Source organism: Vulpes lagopus, chromosome 4, assembly GCF_018345385.1.
Source record: "Vulpes lagopus strain Blue_001 chromosome 4, ASM1834538v1, whole genome shotgun sequence".
Taxonomy (NCBI): Eukaryota; Metazoa; Chordata; class Mammalia; order Carnivora; family Canidae; genus Vulpes; species Vulpes lagopus.
In genome coordinates this window covers 112,792,575-112,816,374 of record NC_054827.1, presented here as the reverse complement: position 1 = coordinate 112,816,374, position 23,800 = coordinate 112,792,575, and the positions used below count along the sequence as shown (strand labels likewise).

The following is a 23,800-nucleotide window of genomic DNA, read 5'->3' as shown; positions in this document are numbered from 1 at the left end:
AATTAAACTAAGTTTGTCAAGCTAGTTAATAAATCTGTGCGCTAGGAGAGCACAGCTTACCTTGTACTGGATCTTTCACAGGAAGTGGAGGCTGCTGAACAGTAGAATGAGAGGTCTCCTAAAAGAGGAGTAAATTGGCATTCATTTAAAAGAATAAGAATTCCACGTGAAATCCTCTGACCCTTGCAGTTTCACTTGTAGGAATCCCTAACAGAAACACTTGTAAAATGCATAAAAACAGATATATGTTCCAAGGACACCGAAGCCTGCATTGTAACATAAAATAAAAAACACCTCAATATCCATAGAGTGAAACAAATTTTGATATATCATCCAACGCAGACATTAAGAGATCAGGAAGACTTCTAGAAATAGAGAAAGAAGACCTATCTATGTACACAGAAACAAGCTCATGATGGGGATAAAGGAAAAAAAGAAAAGTAGAATAAGTACAGCAGGTTTGTACAACTGTTGTTTTTTTTTTAAGATTTTATTTACTTATTCATGACAGACACAGAGAGAGAGAGAGAGAGAGAGAGAGGCGGAGACACAGGCAGAGGGAGAAGCAGGCTCCATGCAGGGAGCCCCACGTGGGACTCGATCCTGGGTCTCCAGGATCATGCCCTGGGCTGAAGGCGGCGCCAAACCGCTGGGCCATCAGGGCTGCCCTGTACAACTGTTTTTAATGCGTATATGTGTGTATGACAGATGACACCTTTGATGTGTGCTACTGCTGTATATATAGAAAACAACCTGGGACAGACACAGCAAACAGTCATCAAGAATTATTTTCTGGGGACATCGGGGTGGCTCAGCGGTTAAGTGTCTGCCTTCAGCTCAGGATGTGATCCCGGGGTCCCAGGATCAAGTCCCACATCGGGCTCCTTTCGGGGAGCCTGCTTCTCCCTCTGCCTATGTACCTGCCTCTCTCTCTCTCTCTCATATAAATAAATAAATAAATAAATAAATAAATAAATAAATAAATCTTTTTAAAAAATTATTCTCTGAAGAATGAATGGAGGAGGGACACTTTCTTTTTTTTTTTTTTTTTTTTTAAGATTTTTAAATTTATTTATTCATGAGAGCGAGAGAGAGAGGCAGAGACATAGGCAGAGGAGAAGAAGGCTCCCCACTGAGAGCCTCATGCAGGACTTGACCCCAGGATCAGGACCTGAGCTGAAGGCAGACACTCAACCACTGAGCCACCCAAGTATCCCCCTTCTTCACTTTTAACTTTATAGGATTTTCTATTTTTTTCATGATGATTACGTATACCTTTTATAACTAAAAAATAAGGGAAAACCCATATATATTAGAGGATGACTTCTCTTAATGACTTATCTGTATAATGTATTTGCTACTCAAATTTAGATGCATCTAAACAATGGAATTGTTTTTAAAGCTTTTGTTTCTTTGCAATTATGCCAATGCACTTCTTGAAGCATGAACTACCACCTACGGGCTGACTTAAGGAGTGCTAGAAAGGACTGCAAATCATTGTTAACATCTAGAGAGAGGAGGGCTGACACCTTTGTGGCCATCCACTTCTGGATTTCCCCACTCTCTAAAATAGGTTTCCAAGATACACAAGATTTGCCTCTTTTTCACTTACATTTAAGGCATGGTAAAGAAGTGAACACCACTGACTCTTAAAACAACCACCCCACTTCCAATTCCAAAAGACAGCTATCAATCTCTAGAAACAGCGCAAACCACTGCTGAGATGACTAATGCTGCTAAAGCTAGTTCTTACAGAATTAACTCTTCTTAGTTCATGCAGTTCAAAAAGTTTCAACATATTTTGTCTCCTTCCTTTCCAAGACATCAATTCAACTTAACAGACTCCAGCTGGGTTTTTCTTTTTTGCAACCAACAAAGCCTCAAGTTCTCACATCTACTGCCACCAAAATAACAGCGACCACCCAGCTTCACCACAGCCACCCCCTGCCCCACCTTACCGAAGTGAAACACACTGATACCTTCTGGTCTACAACCAAAGTCCTATTATGGTGCACATTCTTTTTCAATGGTCTCTTTGCCTAAGTTATAATTTTGAGTTTTCTTATCTCAAGATTTTTTTTTTAATCTCAAGATTTTTAATGAACTTATTCGCTCCTTTGTTTTTCTTTGTATCATCTCTAACCATCATACTTTTGAGTAAGATGGTTTATCTTTAACAAATTTATAGTTCTCTAGTTGTTGCATGCCGACTGAATACTTGTTCATAAAAACATGTTGTTTTATTTCTGTACCATCCACTGTCCACTTCCTCAAAGCAGAAACACTGCCCTTTCAAGCTTATTTATTGTGTCAACCCATGCTGGAAGAACAGATCTGGTAGCACTATTTCCTGTCCCTTAGAAATAACTTACGTTTTTTGTAGCTCTCTTGGACACTTTGGGGATCTCAATTTGTCGAAGATTCTGTGAAACCTCTGCAATGCTTTTATGTCTTATTAATGCAGTTTTCCTTTTAAAAATAGAAACAACCAATATACATTCAACAGAGGTTATGAGTAAATTTGAAAAGAATCAGAGTTGAAAATAAAATAGTAATTAAATGAAAATCAGTTATCTTGGCATTAGTCTGAATTTGTAGCAAAACATGCCAACCTCACAATTTCCAAACCTTAACTACTATAAATTCAACTAGTTATGAACAATGAAGGGCATCAAAGAAAACAAAAAGTATGCTGAAGCTCTAAGCTTATCTCATAAAAGGCTCCTAGCTCCGGGAGACCCCATGTGGACAGGCAAGAAGGGCACCGTGGACTATGTAATTGATACTGTATATTCTCTGGATAATAAGAAGGGTGCCAGACACTGCATGTTAGGAATGCCAACAGATGGCTTCTGGGATTCAAACAGAAGGGCAACTAGTAATTCAAGGAATTCTATACCAAGCCAACCGCCCTCTGTCAGAACTACAAAAGTGCAGGTAATTCCCTCAATTCCTTGAGCTCCTACCTTCTCTTCTTAGCTGACCTGGTACGAAGCTCTTCCAACTGATCAAATTCAGTGCCACCCAACACTGACTTATCAGCACTTGACAGAAGAGGCACAGAAAGGAGGGGTGATATGTTCTCTTGTGTCGTGGAGTCATCACTGAAAAAATCTAGAGGAAGGACACCAGCCAGCTTCTGAGGAATCATAAACCCTAGGCTGTCATAAAGATTTCCAAGTGTCTTCGGGATGGAGTCAATATACCTATGGAAGAGATTGGTTAAATATGCAACAGTCACTGTTCCACCCTTCCTGTTCCATCCCTCATCTTTATGACATGAGAAAAAGCCTTTACAATTCCATAATTCTCACATAATACCACATGTAGTTCCAGGTAAAACTGTTCTAAAGCTAGTAGTCATCAAACTCACAATCCCAAAATTTCTTCCAGGAACTTTGCTAGGTATGCTGAATCCTCAGTTAAACACACCATGCGCAGCAAGTCTGTCACCTGAAGAAGATATTTGAAAATTACCATGCTTCCTGCAGGGAAGCTTTCAGGCTTATTTCCAGTGGCACTAAGTTATATACTTGCCTCCTTCACCACCTGCTCCATCTCAATGATGCTTTCATGTATAGAAGGGCACTGCAGACACAGCTCCAAACGAAGAAATACCTGAAGCTGGCACCTTGACAGAAAAAAATACTTGGTCTGATATATCTTGAGTGCCATTTTACTAAAAGCTCCTTCCTTAAGCAAAGATCTCTTTACGTAAGAACCAACAACCAAGAAGAAGAGCCACTGCTTTCTCCAAATGATGATATGGTTATCAGGTAAATAGGTAACTCAAACTACACATCAGAACACCACAAAGAATCAGCCACAAAAAGCCTTAATGAGCAACTGGCAATCTAGTTTGATGTATTTATTTATCAATTTATCAATCAATTTAAAATTCATCCAAGTAAATCTTGGAGCTGTTTTGGAGTGACAGTAAAAAAACAAGTAAATAAATTAAGGTAGTTACTTACTCTCTGACTTTATCTTCATCCAGTTTTCCCCCTAGATTCTGTCGAAGACTTTTGCTAGTTTTGAAGAGGCTATTTTTTACTTGATTCAGGCAGGTCATCTGAAAATACAAAATTATTACACAAGAGAATATTGTGTTACTTATTATTTCTAATTTATTTCACAACTGATTAATGCCCTAAGAAGGGAAGTACATTCCCTTACGAATTGCTTCCTTATTTCACGTGAATGGAAAATAGTGAAATGAGTATCTGGGGCACCTGGGTGGCTCAGTCAGTTGAGCCATCCAACTCCTGGTCTCAGCTCAGGTCTTGATCTTGGGGTTGTGGGATCGAGCCCCACATTGGGCTCCGTACTTGATGCAGTCTGCTTGAGATTCTCTCCCTCCCCCTCTACTCCTATGTTCTCACTAAATAAATAAATTCTTAAAAAAAAAAGAAAGAAAAAGAAACATTCTTTCATATCTTCAAAAGGAATACGGTAAGAAGTATTTAAGAGAAAGGGGCATTGGAGGGCATCTGAGTGGATCAGTGGCTGAGCATCTGCTTTGGCTCAGGTCATGATCCTGGGATCAAGTCCCTCACTGGGGATTGGCCCCCACAGGAAGCCTGCTTCTCCTTCTGCCTATGTCTGTTTCTCTGTGTCTTTCAAGAATAAATAACATACTGGGGATCCCTGGGTGGCGCAGCGGTTTGGCGCCTGCCTTTGGCCCAGTGTGCGATCCTGGAGACCCGGGATCGAATCCCACGTCGGGCTCCCGGTGCATGGAGCCTGCTTATCCCTCTGCCTGTGTCTTTGCCTCTCTCTCTCTCTCTCTGTGTGACTATCATAAATAGATAAAAAAATAAAAAAATAAGAATAAATAAAATTCTTAGAATAAAATAAAAAAGAAAGAAAAAAAGAAGGGGATGAGGCATACATACAACAAGCCTACATATCTGACCTTTCTTAAAAAAAAAAAAAAAAAATCCCTAACAGAGTAACTGAGAAATCTAAGGACTATAGGGGAATCTGGATGGCTCAGTTGGTGGAGCATCCAACTCTTGATCTCAGGGTTGTGAGTTCAAGCCCTGCACTGGGCATGGAGCCGACTTTAAAAAAAGTAATTAAGGATTAAACAGCTCCTATCCATTTATTTTATTTATTTTTTAAAAAAGATTTTATTTATTTATTCATGAGAGACACAGAGAGAGAGAGGCAGAGACACAGGCAGAGGGAGAAGCAGACTCCATGCAGGGAGCCGGACATGGGACTCAATCCTGGGTCTCCAGAATCATGCCCTGGGCTGAAAGCGGCGCTTAACTGCTGAGCCACCCAGGCTGCCCCTCCTATCCATTTTAGAAGAGGCAGCTGGCTTTCACCACTAACCATGAATAAAGACAATGATAGTACAGTCTAAACCAGTGGTGTGCAACACTCTCTGTGCAAAAGAACCATCTAGCAAGCTTTTTATAAGTTCCTATGCCCAGGACCCAAGCCCCAGAGATCCGTTTCAGTTGGTCTTGAGGAAGCCAGGCACCAGCATTTTAAAAGAATGTTCTAAGTGACTCTGGGGAAGAACCACTGGCTTGATACAGCTATCATGCAGTGGAGGACAGAGATTTCGTTAGAAAACAAGTACATGTTATTACCACTCACCTGGCCTGGTGACTGAGTTTCTGTCTTACCAGTTTCACCATGTCCACCTTCCAAGGCCTGGACTTATGTTCACCCTCTTGCTTAATCTTACTTGTGAACCACACATCACATAGTAGTCACTTCCCAGGACAAATGAACCAAACCCACCAGTGAGCAACCAACCATTCCATCTATGACAACAGCATCCATACTCTCTTACTTCTAATTCCTTGGTGCCCTTGGACTTTAGGAATGCTTTAATGGTTGAGATCATATTCCGAGCACATGAATGCAATGTGATTTCTCCTGCAGCCACAGTCTTTTGGTAATTTTCATGTATGTAAGATAGGAGGTCCTCTTCTGTTTTAAAATCTGTGAAAAAAACAACCAAACTGATCATGACATCCAACTGAAGTCATTGTACTATTTAAGCCAGTGGTTGTCAACTAAAATTTTGCCTCCTGGGGGACACCTGGCTTTGTTTGGGTTACCAGACTGGGGAGGTGGATGCTCCTGGTATCTAGTGAGCAGAGGCCAGAGACCCAGGGACGCTGCTCAATATCTCCTAGCACAAAGGACAGCCCCCACAACAGAGAATGATCCCACCCAAAACGTCAATAGTGTAGAGGCTGAGCAATTAAAGAGATGGTCATTTCAACGCTTTGCAAATCAAATAAATTTAAGGATAACCATTAACGGAAAATAAACTATAGGGGTGCCTGGCTGGCTCAGTTGGTGGAGCATGCAACTCTTGATCAGACAGATGTGAGTCTGAGCCCCACTCTGGGTGTAGAGACTACTTAAATATAAAATCTTTAAAAAAAACCCACAATAACTATATAACCTCCAAACCTAACAGAAAGAAAAAAGAGGAATAAACAAAACTTAATCCCATAGCCTGCTAAAAAGGAAAAAAAACTTTAGAAAGTACAAAATAAGACACCAAATACCATCCAAGCTTATCAGTAATTATAAACATTTATTTTACAAATACACTTGCTGGGTAAAAGGTAGAAACTATCAGATTGGATTAAGAAATTTCCTTACATTATGTGTGTCAGGAAATATTGAGAGTATCAATGAAAACAGAATATGGCAAACTTGTATAATGCAGTTAAATTTATAATGAAAGGAAAATTCATAGACTTAAGTAATCTTTCAACAAAGAAAAAATAAAAACCAATTAGCTGAGGGTCCAACCCAAGAAATGACATGAGTTACGATAAGCCCTCAAAATGAAGGCAATGATAAAGATAGGAACAAAAATGAATAGGAAAAAAAATAAGAAACAAGAGATGTCAACAGAAACAAAAAAATGATTCTCTGAAAAGCCAAATACAGAAACCAATAGTAACACTGAGCCATTTTGAACAAGAGAAAGCATAAATAAGCAATATTAAAATGAAAAAAATAGAGAAAACATTTGAAATGACTAGTAAGAGGCAAGGTTGAAGTTCATTTTCTCCATAAAGGCACTCATTTATTTCAGCACATTTGCTGAAAAGATTATCCTTTGCCCACTAAATTACTGGGGCACCTTTGTCAAAAGCCAGTGTGCCACTGTCAGACAGTTCTATTTATGCTCAGAATCTAGTCCAGAAACTGTGTTAATTATAGCACATGGTCTTGAGTGCTGTTAATTTTGCTCCCCCTTGAATGGACCATCCACATCCTCAAATACTTCTACTAGCTCATTAAAGATGCTCTGTCTCATTCAAACTGATGATCATCTATGAATCTAGCATTCCACAGGCAAAAAAAAAAAAAAAAAGAAAGAAAGAAAGAAAGAAAGAAAGAAAGAAAGAAAGAAAGACCAAAACTTTCAAGGAGCAGAAAAATTTTATTCCAGAATTCTCAAAAGATATCAAAGGTGACATTGTGCAGTTACTGCTCAAGGTCCATAAGCTATCTTTACAAGTCCTCTCACAGGACTGGCTCTGGCAGTGTTAACTAAGAAGGCGCCCTGAGAATGAGAAACCCACTGCAATTCTATCCATTTTTTAGAAAAGAAATAAAGAATAGGAAAATTAACGTTACTGGATGAAATTCTTCCTCCCAACTCTCAAAGATTGCAATACCCTACAGCACTCACAAAGTTTTTCCCATTCTCTTTATTCCTAAATGTATAAAGCTTCTTTAACCATTTATTCTACGGCCACGCCATGGCTCCTCTTGTGACTTTGGCATATGCCTATTCCCCATCTGGCACACTCTCTCTTATCTTCCTGTCATCTCAACTCTGCTCTCTCCTCAACGTCTAGCCTAGGCTCCACTGACTCTTCAGAAACTTCCTCAACCTGCTCCAGCCCAAGGCTGACCTTCCCATTCTCAACTCTTACTGTCTTTACTTCCCCAACAAGCAAGTCTTTCCTGTTGTAGATTCTTGGCTCTCTTATGTATTACGTTCATTAGTTTACTATGTATTTTATACATGTCTGTGTGCGTATATGTCTACACATATGAATTATCATCATCATCTTTGTGGTTGGGATAAACTGAGAACAGGAAACAACCTTACTTTTATCCTATTCCCCATAACACACTTTGGGGAATGCAGCAGACATTTGATAAACGTTCGTTAATTGAGAGACAGGATCAAAACTTATAAAAAATTGAGGGTATGAAAGAGCAAACATGGCCTTAAACACCCAAAAGCAATGGAATTGAGGAATACCTTTAGGCTTAGAGCTTCTTAGTATCCTTCCTCGGTTTTCCAGTTTATCTGCTGTCCTTCGACTCCCCTTCTCCCCAGCTGCATCTGGACTGCCATCCGGACACAGCTTCTGAGCCTTTACATTCAGCCTCGCAACATTCAACATCTTTAAGGAGCGGCACATGGTATTCATCTTCTGCCTCACTGGAGTACGAGGGACCCCACCTATGGAAACAGCATCATGGGATGAAGAGTAAAATAGCTTTTACTTCTGCAGAATTAGGAGCCACTTTATTTATTTTTTTTTAAACTTTATTTTATTTTAATTTATTTATGATAGTCACAGAGAGAGAGAGAGAGAGAGAGAGAGAGAGGCAGAGGGAGAAGCAGGCTCCATGCACTGGGAGCCCGACGTGGGATTCGATCCTGGGTCTCCAGGATCGCGCCCTGGGCCAAAGGCAGGCGCTAAACCGCTGCGCCACCCAGGGATCCTTTTTTTTTTTTTTTTTTAAACTTAGGAGCCACTTTAATTCAGATTTAATATTCTGTGAAAAAATACTGAAATAAAGTATATCCCTTCAGGATGATCTGAATTAGGTGGTTCTTCCAACTCTTTGTAGCTACAATATAGAGTAGAAAGTTCTTTAAACTGAAGTTTAGGAACTAAACACTGCAACAGGATCAGATGATTTTCAGTAAGGTAAATGCCAAACAGTTCCATTTCGGTGATCCCTCATGGTCAGAGTTGTGAGGAAGCTTCTGAAGGGTCACTGAGCAGTCTTCATCAAAAGCTACTTTTTGACCCTGACAACTTATTCTAATGAAGCCGCTCAAAGAATAAATCATATGCATGATGTACACTACAGTATTATTTATAATAACAAAAACTGAAAACAATCTGCTCAATAATGTAAGAATTTCATAAATTTTGCAATGCAATGAGGTGAAATAGTAACTAAAAAGGCAAGGCAGCAGATTAGTATTTATGAGTAGCACACAAAGTTATATTTATATTTCTGTTATAAGTAAAAATTGAAATGGTTTATTAAGAAGGTAGGATTATGGGCAATTTTTAACATCACTTTTGTATTAACGTAATCATTCTCAAATTTGAAATGTAAGAACTCATCCTTCTCTTATTCAGTTACCATTTCAACCTCATTTCAGGGAATGCCAGTCTTCTAAAACATACACACTCAAAAAAGACTGCCTCAAGAAAAAGTCTGTGTGCATACGTTTCTTTTTGCTGTCTTCCTGATTGGATACACTGGATTCCTCCCGAGACTTTCTTTGGTAGAGCTCCGACAGGCAACACGTTAATTCACTTTCAGTTTTGGAAGACTCTTCCTTATTAGATGAGGCAGCCTGTAGTAACCTATGAAGAAGGCAAGAGGTCTAGTATAAAGCTGAAATTCTGGTTTTTCCAAAATGCTTTAATAATGCATTATCCTTTTAAAAGCTAATCAAAAGATGTCTGCACAAGAAGTCTTCAAAAATGTATCTTCTCAAAACAAAAACAAAAACAAAATAAAACAATATCTTCTCAGGAGGGAAATGTCTGTCTCTTCTCAGGATTTAAACACTCGGGTGGGGGGTGGGGGGGTGGCCTGGATGGCTCAGTGGTTTGAGTGTCTGCCTTCTGCTTAGGTCATGATCCCTGGGTCCTGGGACCAAGTCCCACATCGGGCTCCCTGCAGGGTGCCTGCTTCTCCCTCTGCCTCTCTCTGTGTGTCTCTCATGAATAAATAAATAAAATCTTTAAAATAAATAAATATTTAAAAATAAACAGACTCAGGAACAGAAAATATCTGTTCTTAAAATCAGTAATCAAAAAAAAAAATCAGTAATCATTATATGTGGTACTGACAGCTTTATTAATAAGATTAAAGATTTTATATATTTATTTGAGAGAGAGAGAGAGAGAAAGAATCTGAAGCAGACTCCACAATGAGCACAGAGCCTGACACAGGGCTCAATCCCACAATGGTGAGAGCATGACCTGAGCCGAAACAAAGAGTCAGACACTTACCTGATTGAACCACCCAGGTGTCCCTATTAATAAGATTCTTAATGTCCTCAGGTATATGTCCTCAGGTATTTGTCTAAACCAAGAGTCAGACACTTACATGACTGAACCACCCAGGTGTCCCTATTAATAAGATTCTTAATGTCCTCAGGCATATGTCTATTCCAGTTATTTTTTACTCAGTGTCCAAACATTAAAGTATAAGATGACATAACAGTATAATAAGTGTCACAGCAGCTTCTAAAGAATTCTTTCAGGGATCCCTGGGTGGCTCAGCGGTTTAGCGTCTGCCTTTGGCCCAGGGCACAATCCTGGAGTCTCGGGATCGAGTCCCGCATCAGGCTCCTGGCATGGAGCCTGTTTCTCCCTCTGCCTGTGTCTCTGCCTCTCTCTCTCTCTCATGAATAAATAAATAAAATCTTTAAAAATAAATAAATAAATAAATAAATAAATAAATAAATAAATAATTCTTTCACGTCATAGTATAAACTAATTTGGGATTGATGAGAAAGGGAGAAGTGGGGCAGAGGGGATGATTGGTTATTAAATGCTTTTCTGCCTAGGGCTACTATCAGTCACTAAGCAAACTAGGAAACTCACCCAACTTTCAAAACATATTACTTGTATTTCACTATCTTCCATTTTGTGATATGATTTGATTTAGAGGAGAGTTATGGTGACATTAGTTGAATCTGCTGCGACCCTCGGGTTCACATGTGCAGCAGATCTAAAGCAGACGGATTGTCCCTAAGTGTGCTGGGATTGCCTTTTACTGAGGGGCTTTTCTTTCTGTTAATTTTTTAGAACTTCTGAACTTTTCAAATACACAGAAAAGTAGAGAAAGCATTATTAGATATGTACCCCTCAGCAAGACTAAATACTTGCTAACAATTTACCCTTTCTATTTCAGATTGTTTTAATGAAATTACACATTATACATAGAAAAGTCCCAATCTTTTCCCATACCTTCTTTCCAGAGGTTTCCTAGACCCATGTGTCTTATAGAGACATACTTATGTATCAAAGCCAACATAAATTGCTATTATACATTCCAAGTTTTTAAAAATATCATACATCATCCTTTTGCAATTTTCTGTCTGTACTCCACATATTTCTCATGAGCATATAAACAGCTCTAGTTTATTCAGTTTACTAATCTATAATATTTTATCATATAACCATAGTTTGTTTATCCACTTCCCACTGAGAAACAGCTGGTTCTTTCCACTTTTTCACTTTGAATGACTGGCAATGAACAACTGAGTGTATCTCTCTCATTTGTACAAATACTTCTTTAACAGAAACACATACAGGTGGAATTGCTGGCTGTCAGTATGTGACGTTTCTGCTCCACTAGGAATACACACTGCTCTCTGAAATGGTTGCAGCTGTTTACAATCCTATCATCCACAGTGTTCTTACTTTTCTGTGTGCTAGATCAGAATTATTGACCTGGGACAATCTAATGGGTATAAGACAGAATCTTGTGGGGTTTTTCTTATTGGAGTTTTCATTTTGATTTGCCTAAACTGAGCATTATTTTTTTTTTCAAGTAAGTTCTATGCCCTTCCTACAACTTTCAAGTTTTCACATTTGTTTTTAAAAATGTATTAGGGGATCCCTGGGTGGCGCAGCGGTTTGGCGCCTGCCTTTGGCCCAGGGCGCGATCCTGGAGACCCGGGATCGAATCCCACGTCGGGCTCCCGGTGCATGGAGCCTGCTTCTCCCTCTGCCTGTGTCTCTGCCTCTCTCTCTATCTCTCTGTGACTATCATAAATAAATAAAAATTAAAAAAAAAAAATTTAAAAAAAAATAAAAATAAAAAAAAAATAAAAATGTATTAGGAATTTATCATTGTGTATGCTGTGAAGTAGAAATCTAATTTTTATCTTTTTTCTTCTGGAGAGCCAATTGCCACACCACCATTTATTAAACAGTCTATTCTTTCCCTGATTTATAATTCTGCCTCTGTCATATACCAAGCTCCCATACAAGTGTGGGTCATTTTGGGGGCTCTCTAGGGTTGCATGGGTTTCTCTGTCCATCACTGCACCAATACCACACTGCCTTACTCATTAGAGCTTTACGGTAAATACTGCTATCATAGAGGGGAAAAAGCACCTGTTCTGTCTTAGCCCTTTTGAGTTGTACTGTGTTCATGAATCAGAAGACTCCTTATTAAGTCAATTATTTCCAAATTGACCTATAGACTCAGTGCGCTCTTGGTCAAAAATCTCAGTAGGCTTTTCTGGTGGAAATTAACAAACTAATTCTATAATTTACAGTGAAATGCAAAGGATCTAGTATAGTCAAAGCAATTCTGAAAACAAAACAAAACAAAGTTGCAAGGACTAAGACTACCTGATTACAGTACTCCAGATAATGTGATATTAACAATTTCTGGACTAGATTCTTTTCAGAAATAGACCTGTAAGATGGTGGTGAATGGATTCTGACAAAGGTACCACAGTAATTCAGTGAGCAAAAGACTATCTTTTAGCAAATGGTGTTTGAACAAATGGTTATCTCTATAGCAAAAATAAATCTTCACTTTATCTCTTAATACTATTTTTTAATTTCTGCTTTATCTTTTAGATTTCTTCTTCTTCTTCTTTTTTTTAAGATTTATTTCTTTATTTTAGAGAGAGTGCACCCAGGGGATAGAGGGCAGGGGGAAAAAGAGAATCTCAAGCAGACTCACTACCAAGCACAGAGCCGTATGCGGACTCAATCCCATTACCCCAAGATTAACACCTAAGCCAAAATCAAGAGTCAGTAGCTTAACCAAGTCACCCAGGCACCCCTCTTCTACATTTCTAATATGGTTTGTGTCTTTAAAAAAAGAAAATTGCTCAATTTTGTTATAGATTATTTTACTTGGCTTCTCAAGGAATCACTTTAGGTTTGTTGATTTCTACTGTTTCTGTGATTCATATTTTTCTTATCTTTATTACTGTCTTGTTTTTTGGGTTTATTATTCTCTTGTGTAATTTCCTGTACTGAAACCTTAGTTAATTGATTTTTTAACTTTTCTTCCTTAAAAGATAGTTTAAGCTCTATAAATCTTCCTTGACATATAAACTTAGTTGCATATACAAATGTATTATTTTTCATTTTTACTGATATTTAATACTAAATATTTTCTGACTTTCATAATGAGAGCATTTTATTTTTGTAATTAATTTTTTCCAATTTTTTTTATTGTGGTAAAATAAACATTCCATCCAATCCCTTTTAAGTACACAGTTCAGGGGTATTAAGCAGATTCCTAATGTTGTGCTACCGATACCGATACCTCCAACCATCTCCAGAATCTCATCTTGTAAAACTGAAACTCTAAACTGAGTAAACAATGTGCTCCCCATTTGTAATTAGTTTTTAATGTTATTATTGAAAATAATACTAAGAAAATGTGATATGCTAAACAAACAAGCCCATATGTAGGTGAGAGCTGATTTTATCAATCAATATCCAGAGAAAAAAGTTTTACCAAAATGACTCCATCAAACTTGAACTGGCACCACTAAGGTTGGAGGAAGGAAACCACTTCTCCACAACAGCTGCATTCCAGGGAGGTGTGCGGCCAAGCTCCTGTTGGGCCCACTCTGGAACAAGAGGAGCTATAGGGACAAGGGCAGAGATGGGAGAGGAAGGACAGAAAAAGAGGCATTAGGACCAAAGTGGTGAATTTAAGTGCTCCTCCCTTGCACTGGTGGCATTCTTACAAAGGACACACGAAGCCACATCAATAACAACCTTCCTTCATCCGTACTACCAACTCCAATCAGCTTATGTTGTCTATGAAAAATGCTACTCCAATAACCCACAATTGCAGGTTTGTTCACATTCCTCAAACAGAACAGACATGCACCCTTCTCAGAGTCTTGGTGCTTAGGGTTGCCTCTATCAGCAATGTTCTCTCCATACCACTTCCTTCAAGCCTTTGCTCAAATACTACTTTATCAACAAGACTGTTTAAAATGGCCACCCTTCCACCCGACACTTCCTATTCCTTTTTTCCTGCTTTATTATGATGGCACTTATCTCTTTCAAACATACTATGCAATTTCCTTATTTATTGTCCTATTTCCCCTGACTAAATGGTACACTATATAAGAACAGAGACTCTGGTCTATATTGTTCTCTGATATTCCCATCATTTAGAACAGTGCCTGCCATAGCAGTCACTCAATAAATCTGCTGAATAAATTAAATAAGTATTAAATTGGTTATACTTACATATACCTAGCATAAATAAGGTTTGCATCATATTAGTGACAATTCAACAAATTGGAAGGTAGACAGAATTATAATAATTTTATATGCAGTCTTCATTAAATGTATTAAAACAGGTTTCATCTTATACCTTTGATTTCAAACCAGTTTCACAGAGCTTTTAGACTCCTCAGAAGCACTTCAAAAATTTTTTTTTTAATTTTTTATTTATTTATGATAGTCACAGAGAGAGAGAGAGAGAGGCAGAGACACAGGCGGAGGGAGAAGCAGGCTCCATGCACCGGGAGCCTGATGTGGGATTCGATCCTGGGTCTCCAGGATCGCGCCCTGGGCTAAAGGCAGGCGCCCAACCGCTGCGCCACCCAGGGATCCCCAAAATTTTTATAAATGATGATGATTTAAATTGCCTAAAGTATTACTGTAGGTTGCTCTTATCTGTTTTATAATAGATATTGGGGTTTTACTAAGAGCACAGTGAAAAAAAATTCTGATGGTGGAAAAAACTATAAACCACTGTCCTGGAGTATCTTAGTTATTGGTTCAAAAGCTTACCGCAGGTAGCTGGATCTTCAAGTGAATTGTGAAGCTGATGTAATACAATATCCATAACATCAGAAAAAGGGGAAGCTGTATCCTGGGAGCTCTCTGCCACAACTGTCTGGAAAAAATGTCTTTGAAATTCAGCTTCCTCAGTGTGGAATACAGTGAGAATTGTAGCACTGGTAGAGAGGGGGGAAATAACTCCTGTGATGGGGGGCCAGCCTTCACCAGGGTCCACGCTGGCAACCTGTATCAGAAGTTCTAATTAGTTGAGAAGATTATTGACCTATGGCTAAGAAGTATGCAGCTTAGTAAAAAAAAAAAAAAAAAAAAAGATAGTATCCCCAATGATTACTATTATAAAAGAGAAAACTGTGGAAAAGACAGGCTGGAAAGGTATTAGTGCTAGAATTGGATTTAGTGACCATATAATGCTAATCTCTCAATTTACAAATAAGAAAAATCTAAGGTTACCAGGAATATTTACTAAGCACTTATTATGTGCTTATTATAACTGAGTCCTCACAACCACTCTGAGGTAAAAATGATTATTATACCCATTTTACAGAGGAGGATTTAAGGCTGAGGAATCAATAACCTCTTTCAGGTCACTCAGTAAGACACAGAAGGCAGGTGCATATGAATTCAAAATCCATGCTCTTAACCATGAGGCAATACTACCACTTAAGGGATTTACTCAGATCACAAGGTTGGGCAGCAGAGCTGAGACCAACCCAAACGGCCTGACTCCTGCCTCAAGTGCTCTTCCCATCAGAACACACAACTCTTAGAACATCAGTTCAGAGACTATACAGTTCTTCTCTAAATGTCTCACAATGGGATCCAGAAGATAGAAGCCTTCTGAGGTTACAAAGGCAAAAGACAAAGTAAGAAACTTGCTGGTCATTTAAAAATAATCACCACCAAATAAATAAATAAATAAATAAATAAATAAATAAATAAATAAATAAAATAATCATCACTTTTCAATCAAATCTGAGTATGTATGTATTTTTCAGAAGACATTTCTAAATTTGTATAACTAGTAAACACTATTAAATCTAATTTTACAGTGTAGGGCTTTTTAAAAATGATACTATATAAAAACTTATAATAGAACACTTACAAAATAACGAGAAATCAGGCATTATTTCACCACCCTAAACTAATACTTGCATTCCATTCAGTCCACTACCTTTTCCCCCCCTGCTAATATAATTTAACTTCATTGGAATCAAGGTACAGGCAATTTTATAAGCTGTTTCTTCACTAATGAGCATTGTCACGATGCTACATGCATCACTGAAACTACATTTTGTAGAACAATCCTTGGCATCTCATAAACACACTAATTTCACCTCATCAGTGTGCTTCTAGACCAGAAGAATTTAGCATGCGCCAGAAACCTACCAAGTGTACCTCTTCGGCAGTCAGTCTGCTTATCAGCTGCTGAAATAACATCTTTTGAGTTGATTTATTCTCCTCTGGACTTTGCAGCATCCAGCTATCAGTGCCCAAACTGCTACTTGCTGGGAGAGACCACTGGCTTGCTGTGCCTTTTAGAAAAATTCTGACTGGTTTCTGAAAATGTCTCTGATGCATGGCCAAGGGCTCTAGAGTAACTGTCCATGTTTCTTGAATCTCTTTCTCTATTAGAAATAAAGAATATTAAAAATTTTAATGTAATAGTTACTCAAAACAGATTTAATAGTAAGAAAAAAATGAGATTGTCAGTTGTGGTACTAGTATTGTCATTTCACACTTCAACCCTCATTCTACTGCCAACAGGCTAGTATAGCAAGTGCATTTCATTCTACAGGAAGAGCTATAAATGAATGGACTGTGAGAGTACAACTAAATGCCAGCACTTCTCAATAATTATGCCTTAGAAATAAATATTTAAGCAATGCTCATTACTTACAAAAAAAAAAGACATTATTGCTTCTTGAATTCATAAATACAATATATCACATCTTATGAGAATGTTAAATTCTAAAGATTATGACAAAACTGCTTACACAAACTACTCTTGAGATTTCCTTAAACTGCACATAATATATAACATAGTTTTATGTATACAACTCTATATGGTAGGACTCCTGTGTGAATATGGGATTCAGAAAGAAGATTCACTATACAGTAGATCATACAGTAAAACAAATTTATGAAGTCTAACATGGTAACAAGCACCATTTTTACAAACTGTTTACTAATTTATTGTTTCTTCTCTTCATCAATCATTGCTTCTCTGTGGTCTTCAATTTATCAGTCTCGTCTATGAGGCAGGAAATCTTGCCACCCCTTTGCTTAGACACCTGAACAATATTACCTTCTTTGCAATAGCTGGGAAATTCTTTAAAAATCACTTGCTAGTTCATTTTATAGGTGGGTTGGTAGTTATCCTGTGCCCGTGTTTAACACTTTCCTGTGGTACCTGATCCTGCACAGACATCTTAATTATAAGCATTCACTGAGTGCCTAGACTCTGGGAAACTCTAAAGAAGTGAAAAGCATGGACTTGCCTTGAAGAAATCAACATGCTTGAGACCATAAAGCCTCCCTCCCAAAAGAGTATCTGGTTACCTTCAAGAGGGAGAAATAACGTTCCTTCAGTCCGTGGAAATGAGGCTTCGTATGCAGGAGAATTATAGAGCAAACAGTTTAAAGTGGCATCAGGTGGCAGAATTGAAATCCATGAAGAGAGGGGAGATTCACTTGACAGGTTTTTTTCACCACCAAGCAGTATTTTCCCAGCTTTTGTACAATCCTGGCTGAAAGTTTCGGAGGGTAAGATAGTGCCTCCTACAAGGTGGAGCAGTTCGCACATTGTCCAGTACCCAACGTGGTCCGGGGATTCCCACAACTAAAATAAAAATGACAACGAACCTCAGGTGGTTATAAACGGGGCATCCGGGTGAGACTCAGCTCTATAAGCCCATGGAAACGAGCCTTGGAAATCCCTTTCACTGAAGATGGCACCAAAGGCGAAGAAGGAAGCCCTGCCCCTCCCAAAACCGAAGCCAAAGCAAAGGCTTTGAAAGCTAAGAAAGCAGTGCTGAAAGGCGGCACAGTCACAAAAAAAGATTTGTAAGGCACCTACATTCCTACGACACAAGACCCTGCGTCCCCAAAGGCAGCCCAAATATCCTCGAAAGAGCGCCCCCAGGAGAAACAAGCTTGATGACTACGCCATCAAGTTCCCCCTGACTGAGTCAGCCAGAAAGAAAATAGAAGACAACAACACACTTGTGTTCATGTGGATGTCAAGGCCAATAAGCACCAGATCAAACAGGCTGTGAGGAAGCTCTATGACATTGATGTGGCCAAGGTCAACACCTTGATCAGGCCTGATGGAGGGAAGAAAGCATATGTTCGACTGGCTCCTGACTATGATGCTTTATGTTGCCAACAAAATCGGGATCATCTAAACTGAGTCCAGCTGGCTATAAATCTAAATTTTTTCACCATAAAAATAAATAATAAAAAATAATAATAAACAAACGGGGCATCCACAAATAAAGCTTGGGGAGAGCGGGAAAGAGTAAAGTTGATATCTACATTAAAGGATCAAATGAAATAATTACTGTATTTAAGCCAAAGACAAATAATGGCTAGTATCCTGCTACTGTACAGCCTGCTCTCACTACTGCCTTCGTCATCTGTTGCCTGGATTCTTACTGTACAGCCACTGAAGTCTGTGTCCTGCTTCTAATCTGTCCTCCATGTTGTTCTAAGTATTCTTCCAAATCACAAATTTGATCATGTTACTTCTCCAAATACTTTCAAGGGCTTCCCACTGCCTCCATGATAAAGTAACTCTTGGGCATAGCCCAGCCCTAAACAACCTTTCCAAAGACATTATCTTTCCCTCACCCATCACTACCTTCCAGGCACACTGAACCATTTACTGTTTCCAGAACACACCTAACTTATTTTCCACACTTTGGTTCATTCGTTCTGTTTCCCGTGCTTTCCCCCTCTTCTCCAACTTGGGTAATCTAGCTCAAATCCTGCTTTCTCTGTAAAAGCCAGTATTTATTTCCTCACTGCAAAGTGTTCAATCTTCTTTTAACAAACTTTTATATACCATGGATTAGCAAGACCCAGTCCTGTCTTCTAAAATCTTAAAGTTGGGGATGGAGTGAGTAAAACAGCAATAATATGAAATATTTAACAGCACAATATAACATGACAATATTCAAGTAATATGGGAACATGATGGAAGTGCATCTACCCCAAAATACAGCTATTATGCTGGTTTACCTACTCTACAGGAGTTAACAACTGTAAACCATAAGTTGCTATGGAATGTAAAGTCTTCCAGGTCATCTCCAAACTTTTCCTTTATTCAAGTTTAAAAAGGGGCATAAGAGTGCTAAAGATCACAGCAAGACAAGGACAAACTGATCCAAGAACCATTTTGGATAGTGCTTTTAAAATAGGGGTCATGACCCTTTGATGGATCAATTGGCTCAAGATCAACAGCAAAAAACAAAAACAAAAACAAAAACAATAAAACAGAATAGAAAGTATAAGAGCCCAAAAGAAAATATCTCATAGTGTAGATAAACAATATATTGTAAAACTTTTGTTTCAGCTATGCATGCCAGTTTAGAAATTAATCAATTAATATGTGCTGTTAACCATTCATATGTCCTTGCCTGTGTTCATTGCTATGGGGGACAACAGTAAGCTGGCTCATCTACCAGAGATCCTGATTAGGAAGGATTTTCTGCCGAAGAGAAACAAAAAATTTGTTGAAGTTGTTAGAAATTCTGGCTAGAGGACATCCAGGAAAAAAAATTTTTTTTTTTTTGCTTATCAGCTGAAAGGTAAAGTTTTATTTATTTATTTTTTTTAATTTTCTGTTTTTATTTTTAAATTTTTTTTTTTAAATTTTTATTTATTTATGATAGGCACACAGTGAGAGAGAGAGAGAGGCAGAGACACAGGCAGAGGGAGAAGCAGGCTCCATGCACCGGGAGCCTGATGTGGGATTCGATCCCGGGTCTCCAGGATCACGCCCTGGGCCAAAGGCAGGTGCTAAACCACTGCGCCACCCAGGGATCCCTAAAGTTTTAATAAGAGTTGAAAAGATATCAACTTTTGATGAGAATATATGCACAGGATTAAAAAAATCAGTATATAGAATACGGTTACATTTTTCACTTCTATGCATATTACAGATTAAGTGAGAGGAAAATCTTAGTGATAGTTTAAAATTTGGAGACTTATAAATGTCCACAAGACTATAAATTCAGGGGCACCTGGCTGGCTCAGTCAGTAGAGCATCTGATTCTTGATATCAGGGTTAAGTGCAAGCCCCACGTTGGGCGCAGAGACTACTTTAAAAAAAAAAAAATCTTAAAAAAAAAAAAAAAAGACTATAAACTCCAAGAGAGCAGGAACTACACGTGTCTGGTTCACTAATGGTACATCCAGCACATCTAGCAGATTTGTAATAAATGGGTGAATAAATGAGAGTCATAAAGTCAAAAGCGTGCCAGTGATCTCCCATGCTCCCTTTTATCCTGCAAGAGTCCTGTGCTTGGATCCCTCCTCCCCTAGTCTGTGAGTCCATGTTCTATTTCCTGCAGTTGTTTCCCAGACTGTGAGCTCCACAAGACAGGACATGGATTTTTCTCTACTCCTTATAGCAAGAGGTCTCCAAGGACAGAAACTAAAGCTCCCTTTTGTCTCCAGTGTGGCTGGGCAGAGGCTTTCCAAATAGGAAAAGATGAATCTTAACCAGAAAAAAAAAAATCCCAGAAAAGTTTGATAGGCATTTTCTTAGGGGAAACAACATAGCAGATGTGAGAAGGAAAGCCTCAGAGAAGACCCATTCCCTCAGATGGTAGAATGTGAGAACCGAAAGAGATCTTTAAAAAGATTCAATCTATTTATTGCAATGCTATTCCAAAAAGAGAAAAAGGAGAAAAATCTCCAAGCCCCATCTGCTAAGATTTATTTCTAGACAGTTTCTGATATAATTCCAGAATAAAGTTTTTGGTGTGATTTGGTGTCAGTTTTCCCAAATCAAGCAGTTAGGTCTTGTGTACTATGTCCAAAACTTGATTTGTTGCCTTAACAAATTTTAAGTTCTAGAATTCCATTTTCTCAAATGTTTACAATTCCCTTGAAGACCTTTGTTCTTTTTCTTTGACAAGCCACTGCTGCCTTATTTTGGATTTACGATGTCTTTTTTGAGCTTTGTGTGTGAAAGCATGTTGGAAATTTTAACATTGTATTATCATTCTTTAAGTACCTGCTCATTTTCCATTTGTAATCTTGCAATTTAACCCACTCCTAGTTTAATGACATGTGTTTCCAATAAGTGGAAACACATGCCCACTTATTTGACCTGGTTAAGCCACTGCCCAGCAATTAGAAGAAAATGCGCACTTTTACTGTCTAGAAAAAGACATGTGCTTTCTGAAACAAACTAAGCTTATTTCCAGTTCAAATTTTTATACCTGCTCTTTGCCTGGAATGTTCTTTCCCAACCTTCCTGTTCCTCCTCTGTCACCTCCTCTGCTCATAAAGCACTCCCGACCCTTTATACAACAGTCCCCCACCCTTCTACCTTTTCTTGCTCACCTGTTTATTCTTATCTGTTTAATGTATCTTCCTCATTAGAAGGTAAACCACCTCAGCTGACCACCACACCCCTCCACAGCTCTAACAGTATAGTGGGCACTGGATGTAATGGCTTCTCAATGATTTTTTTCTAAGATTTTATTTATTTATACTTGAGAGATACAGAGAGAGGCAGAGACATAGGCAGAGGGAGAAGCAGGCTCCCTGCAAGTAGCCCCATTTGGCACTTGATCCCAGGACCCCAGGATCACCATCTGAGCTGAAGGCAGACACTCAACCACTGAGCCACCCAGGCGTCCCTCTCAATGACTATTTGTTCACTAAATGAAGATGACAGAAGAAAAATGCTGAGGGTAAAAGTACATACTTATCTCTGTGTACTTAACGGAAGCAGAGGTCCCATTGGCTCAATAAAGATCTAAATGAGCCATCTACCATTCTAAGTACCGAAATTCATTCCACTAGTCAACATTTACTGAACACTTACAATGTTCAGCGACATGCATCTGCAGGGAATACAAAGGTGTGTGTGTGTACCTGCCTTTGAGGTATTTTTAGACTAAATGAAAGGCGATTTGCACAATTGGAACCTATAACCCGGAAAGGGTAGGTGCCACAGAAGTGCATGGAAATTCAGTTGAGGCTGAGTAGTTGCCACGGGGCAAGGCGTTAGAGAGGAGTTTAAACAGGCATAGCAGAGTGAGCGCTGGCATTCAGGGTGACTGGTAAGACAGAACAAGCAGTCAAGATTTGTTGAACGACTAGAGGATGCTTCAATAATATGCTGGAGGGGGAATCCCTGGGTGGCTCAGCAGTTTAGCACCTGCCTTCCGCCCAGGGCGTGATCCTGGAGTCCCGGGATCGAGTCCTGCATCGGGCTCCCTGCATGGAGCCTGCTTTTCTCTCTCTCTCATGAATACAATCTTAATATAAAATAATAATAATAATAATAATAATAATATGCTGGAGGATTCGTAGGAAAAATAGAACCGGGGAAGGCAGACAGGACCCAAATTATGAAGGACCTTAAATGCTGACCTTAGGACGTACCAAGGATCTACTTACCTATCGTCCCAGTTCGTAATCACAGGACTCTCCTTCTGAAGGAGACACATGCTGGTCGTGCTAGTCTGGTTCTGGGTCTCCCCGCCTCTGCGCAGACGCCGCCAGGTCCCGGTCAGCAAGCAGGACACTGCGCGCCAAGTCAGAGCTCACCGCGAACTTACCTTAGGCCACTCGGTGGTATCCAGCCAGTACAAGGTGATTTTTCGGGCGATCATGACTTCCTGGACTCTCTTGGGCAGCAGCTTCTCCATCACCTGCCTCGGGGGAGGCGGCAGGCGCTGGGCCTGGGCCTCGCAGCCGGACACGAACTGCAGCAGCTCCCTCTGCGAATGCGGACAGGGAGCCAGCAGGAAGACCGCGTTCACGAAGCCCCCGAGCGCAGCCTCGGCCTCCCTGGCCTCGCCCTCCACGTCCAGCAGTCTCCTCCCGCTGCTGCGAAGGATCGGCTTCGTGGGCGACGTGATCTCGGGCCGGTCCCACTGGTAGTCCAGCAGCGTCTCCATCAGGGCGCCGTGCGTGTGGCTGGCCCTGGGCGCCGGGCCCGGCAGGTGGGCGCCGTGGGCGCCGGCCGCGAGCCTGGCGTCCAGCTCCTCCTCGAAGTCCTCCCAGGAGCGGGCCCCCAGTTCACGGAAGTCAGACACGCGGGACTGCCGGCCCCGCGCCCCCTGAGAGTCGAAGAACTTGAAGGCCCAGCGGACCCTGGCCAGGCCGAACCGGCAACTCAGGTAGGTGAGGAGGCGCAGGGCTGCCCGCCGGACTGAGCTCCGGCCGGCGGCACCGCCCGCGGTGTCCAGCAGCAGCATAACGTTGTGACAGCAGGCCATGGCCCCCGCGCCGCAGCCCCGGAGCTCCAGCCGCGGGCCTCGCTTCAGAGAACCAGCGCCATTCACCGCTTCCCTCAGGAGCTGCGGTGGAAAAGCTCCCGCGCTCTCCGAGTGCTCCTGCCATTGGCGGAGCCCTCCCCCAAAATCAGCTCCTATTGGTCGCTTGCCTTACGTACCTTACGTGAGTAACTTCCATCCTGGGCGCTGATTGGAAGGGAGACGGAGAAGCCCTCTGCCTAATTGGTGGAGGGCGTGGCCGTGAGCGGGGCC

At 40.1% G+C, this 23,800-nt stretch overlaps 1 protein-coding gene across 1 annotated transcript in view; it reads right to left on the bottom strand.

Annotated features, from left to right (window-relative positions):
• TICRR (TOPBP1 interacting checkpoint and replication regulator) overlaps positions 1-23,561 on the bottom strand; it is a 39,876-nt gene extending 16,315 nt beyond the window's left edge. Inside the window, exons 1-14 of the mRNA XM_041751010.1 lie at positions 22,868-23,561; positions 17,628-17,907; positions 16,455-16,693; positions 15,057-15,291; positions 13,759-13,888; positions 9,478-9,617; positions 8,264-8,467; positions 5,810-5,961; positions 3,975-4,072; positions 3,538-3,631; positions 3,374-3,453; positions 2,967-3,206; positions 2,373-2,469; positions 61-118 (exon numbers count right to left, since the gene is read on the bottom strand). Coding sequence (XP_041606944.1) covers positions 61-118; positions 2,373-2,469; positions 2,967-3,206; positions 3,374-3,453; positions 3,538-3,631; positions 3,975-4,072; positions 5,810-5,961; positions 8,264-8,467; positions 9,478-9,617; positions 13,759-13,888; positions 15,057-15,291; positions 16,455-16,693; positions 17,628-17,907; positions 22,868-23,530 — 2,710 coding nt within the window. The 5' untranslated portion in view covers positions 23,531-23,561. The remainder of the gene's footprint in view (positions 1-60; positions 119-2,372; positions 2,470-2,966; positions 3,207-3,373; positions 3,454-3,537; positions 3,632-3,974; positions 4,073-5,809; positions 5,962-8,263; positions 8,468-9,477; positions 9,618-13,758; positions 13,889-15,056; positions 15,292-16,454; positions 16,694-17,627; positions 17,908-22,867) is intronic.
• Positions 23,562-23,800: the final 239 nt, after the last annotated feature.